This window comes from Gregarina niphandrodes (genome assembly GCF_000223845.1).
Source record: "Gregarina niphandrodes unplaced genomic scaffold scaffold00013, whole genome shotgun sequence".
NCBI lineage: Eukaryota > Apicomplexa > Conoidasida > Eugregarinorida > Gregarinidae > Gregarina > Gregarina niphandrodes.
The window spans coordinates 235,545-238,766 of record NW_011645783.1 but is presented as its reverse complement, the minus strand read 5'-3'; the positions used below and the strand labels follow the sequence as shown (position 1 = coordinate 238,766).

Below are 3,222 nucleotides of genomic sequence, written 5' to 3'. Positions count from 1 at the left end.
AGGAGCTCGACGCTCCCGTCAACATCATTGTGCGCCTCAGTGGAGACGTGGGCGCCGCCGTCAAGGAGAAACGACAACTGCAAATTAACCTCCGTCTGCTCCGACTCGTGGGCTCCGGTATTGAGTACACCAGCACGGAACAGGACGACGTAGACGGCCGTACCGCCACCGGTCGTACCGCCACCGGCCGTACCGCCACCGGTCGTACCGCCACCGGTCGTACCGCCACCGGCCGTACCGCCACCGGCCGTACCGCCACCGACTTCAGCACGAGCGGTGCGGGATCCGAATGGTCCAAGGCCGAAGGGTCTAAGAAGGAAGGGTTAGAGCCGGAGGAAGCCGGTTCGCAGCCGTTACACCGACGAATATCGACAGCGGCGGGACTGGAGGCAGTGAAAGAGGAGCTGGAGAACTTTCTGTTAGGAGTTCAGAGAGTGTGTGCGGAGCGGACGATGTTTGCAATTTTGCAGAGTCAAGCGATGCGTGCGTTACGAGAGATGGCGGCACCAGCGGTGGATGATGAGTCTCTGGCGGCGGTGCTGAGTCGGTTAAGAGAGTCGCGAACGGTGAAGGCGGAGTTACTGCCTGGAAATGTGGTGCTTGTGAAACCGGTATTGCTTTCACCCGATTCGCGCATGTTCCGTGTCAGCAGCACACCCAGTCTACACGTGGTGCCAGCCTCATGGTCGAAATGGGTATTATCTGGGCCCCGCAAAGGTGGTAACAGAGATCGGCCGCTACTCTACGCACTCGCTAAAAACATCATGTCCGTCCGAAGCTGCCGCTGCGATCAAGTGCGCATCGTTCTACACGATGTACCCATCATGTTCAACCAACGGGCTGCCGCCGCACATGCGGACATTGAAGTGAAAATCAAATTCGCCGATCGCACCCAACCTAACAACTCACAACCCTGCGGCCCAACCGGTTCCTCTCAAGGCGGTCCTGACACGCCGCCCAGCCCGTCGGAGGCGCTGGCCAAGCTGCAGCGGTACTTGGAGTGGCTCGGCTGGATGGCGGTATGCTTTGTTCGAAACCAGTGCCTCTCGGTGCTCTCCAACGAAGAAGCACTCCGCACCGTCTTCGACTTGCACCACGCCACGCTGCCCGGCCTCCGCGTCCGACATCAAGGCGCCCTGCTCCTCAACAACCTCGTCTCCTGGATCGTCAGCCATGCCGCAATGCACCAGTACAACGACAACACTTAGCCGACCAGACGCTGCTGAACCGCGCGTGATCGAGCGACCTAGGTGGCGCAAGCGACCTAGGTGGCGCAAGCAACCTAGGTGGCGCAAGCAACCTCGAGGCCAAAGTGGTGAAAACATCGTGAAAGCAAACCGATATAAAGCTCACTGGTTGGGACCCTGGACTTGGCCGGGATTGGGCTACACCGGGGTTGGGCTACACCCGGTACTCCCTCAGGATCGGTAATCACCACACGAAGGTGGCGGCGCCGAGGATGAGCAAAAGGTTGAAGGCTGCAAATTCCTTGAGACTGGACCCTTGTTTGTAGGCCTCGGTCGAAACCATTAGGCCTGCGGCGAGGAAGGCTTGGGCCAAGAACTGTCTCAGGGCGCTCTGTCTGGCAAACAGAGCAAAATAGATCAGCCCTAGGACCAAATGACCCGCGAGTATTTTCATCCACATATCGAGAACAGTCGTGCAGCCCTTTTCAGCCCCAACTTGTTCCACCTTGGGGGCGGCATGTTCCACTTTGGGGGCGGCATGTTTCGTTTCTCTCTTCCTCATGCCGTCTTCCTCTATTCTCCGTTCTGCCTTTCTTGCTCTGGTTGCTTGTCTTCCTTCTTGACTGAAATATTATTGTTTGTTTGAGGTACCCAGCTGGGTCACGGTCACGTCCCTGTTCGTAAGGCCATGCACAAGGTCGAGTTGGGCTTGCCGGGAGCGCGTTCATCTCGCTGGGAGCCAACTATCTCGGAGAGGGGGGGGTTTGCTTACTCAATATTAGTCGTGACAAAAATGAAGACGGTGCTTGCTGTTCTTTTGGCTTCCGTTTTTGGTGTTGAACAAGTGTTTGAATGGTACAGTGACTGCGCCGTATGCGTGAACGAAGATGACCCAAGCACCACCGATCTCACTTGGGACCAACTCCAGGGTTGCCTAACACAGCGTCCAGAGGGATGTCAAGTGACGGTCGCTTGCATGAGCACACTTACTACTATTGAGTTTTGTTCGGATAACATAAAGATCTCATCAGGTACGTGTCGCACACACTTTGACTACCGCCACACACTCCCATTTCGCTACTGTCATTACCGCTCCTTCCACTGACCTTTCATCACTACACATCAGGAGATTACGCCCTACTGGTACCGCTAGTCGCTCCGAATGACGACTGGTATGTCGTGCGTACGGAGCTAAGTTGGCTCTCTAGTTTGTGTTTAACTCCTCAAGTCATGCACATGTATTTGGTGGAGCCGACGGCAGTCTGTGAGCCCGCGGGTATTGATCCGAGTGTCTTTACGGAGATTACTGCAGACACGACATGGGCATTTCATTTCGAAGCGCAAATGCTCATTGCAGACCCGATGCCCCTACGCGCCCCGAGTGCTAACAAGCAGCTTATTATACCCTTTCTTTCCGACTGCCGGGACCTACAGCTAACTGGGGTGAAGGTTAAGTCGACTCGGGTCTACGGGGATACCAGTGGAGTGACAAGCTGGCCGCTTTTTTGTGTGGCCTATGCTATACTTGCTAGCATCTTCTGCTAACCGTCTATGGAACGGCCGCCTGAAGACCTGAGCATTGCAAATGTGAGGACTGCAAAAGATGAGCGTCTTCTTTAGAACTACGCATCACAAGATCATCACAGAGCTGGGAAGGGTAACCCATCGAGGGAACGAGTGTAGACGTCTTGTGTGGCTCGTCAGCTGTTAGCACAGCTATCGAGCTGTTAGCATAGCCATCGAGCCGCTAGCACAGCTATCGAGCTGTTAGCACAGCTATCGAGCTGTTAGCACAGCTATCGGGGCGGATATTATCACCATTGTTGAGAACTATTTGATGGGTATCACAACGAGATGTGGTCGTTGGCTGACCACGGGGTGTGACTACGGGGTGGTGGTCGCTGGCGAACAATGGGATGGGTGGGAACACGTGGGGCGGGCGTGGGACACACGAAAAGGAGCGTTAGGCGTCTAAAAAGCCAGATGAGACTCCCCCCAGAAGTGACACAAGAGGAGTCCCCTCCACAAGAGGAGT

At 55.6% G+C, this 3,222-nt stretch overlaps 1 protein-coding gene across 1 annotated transcript; it reads left to right on the top strand.

Moving 5' to 3' along the window:
- Nucleotides 1-1,208, top strand: GNI_076500 (hypothetical protein; the record flags this gene model as incomplete). The annotated part of the gene is made up of 1 exon (XM_011132201.1): nt 1-1,208. A coding segment is annotated over one exon (1,208 nt), but the record flags the coding sequence as incomplete, so codon positions are not given.
- Nucleotides 1,209-3,222: the final 2,014 nt, after the last annotated feature.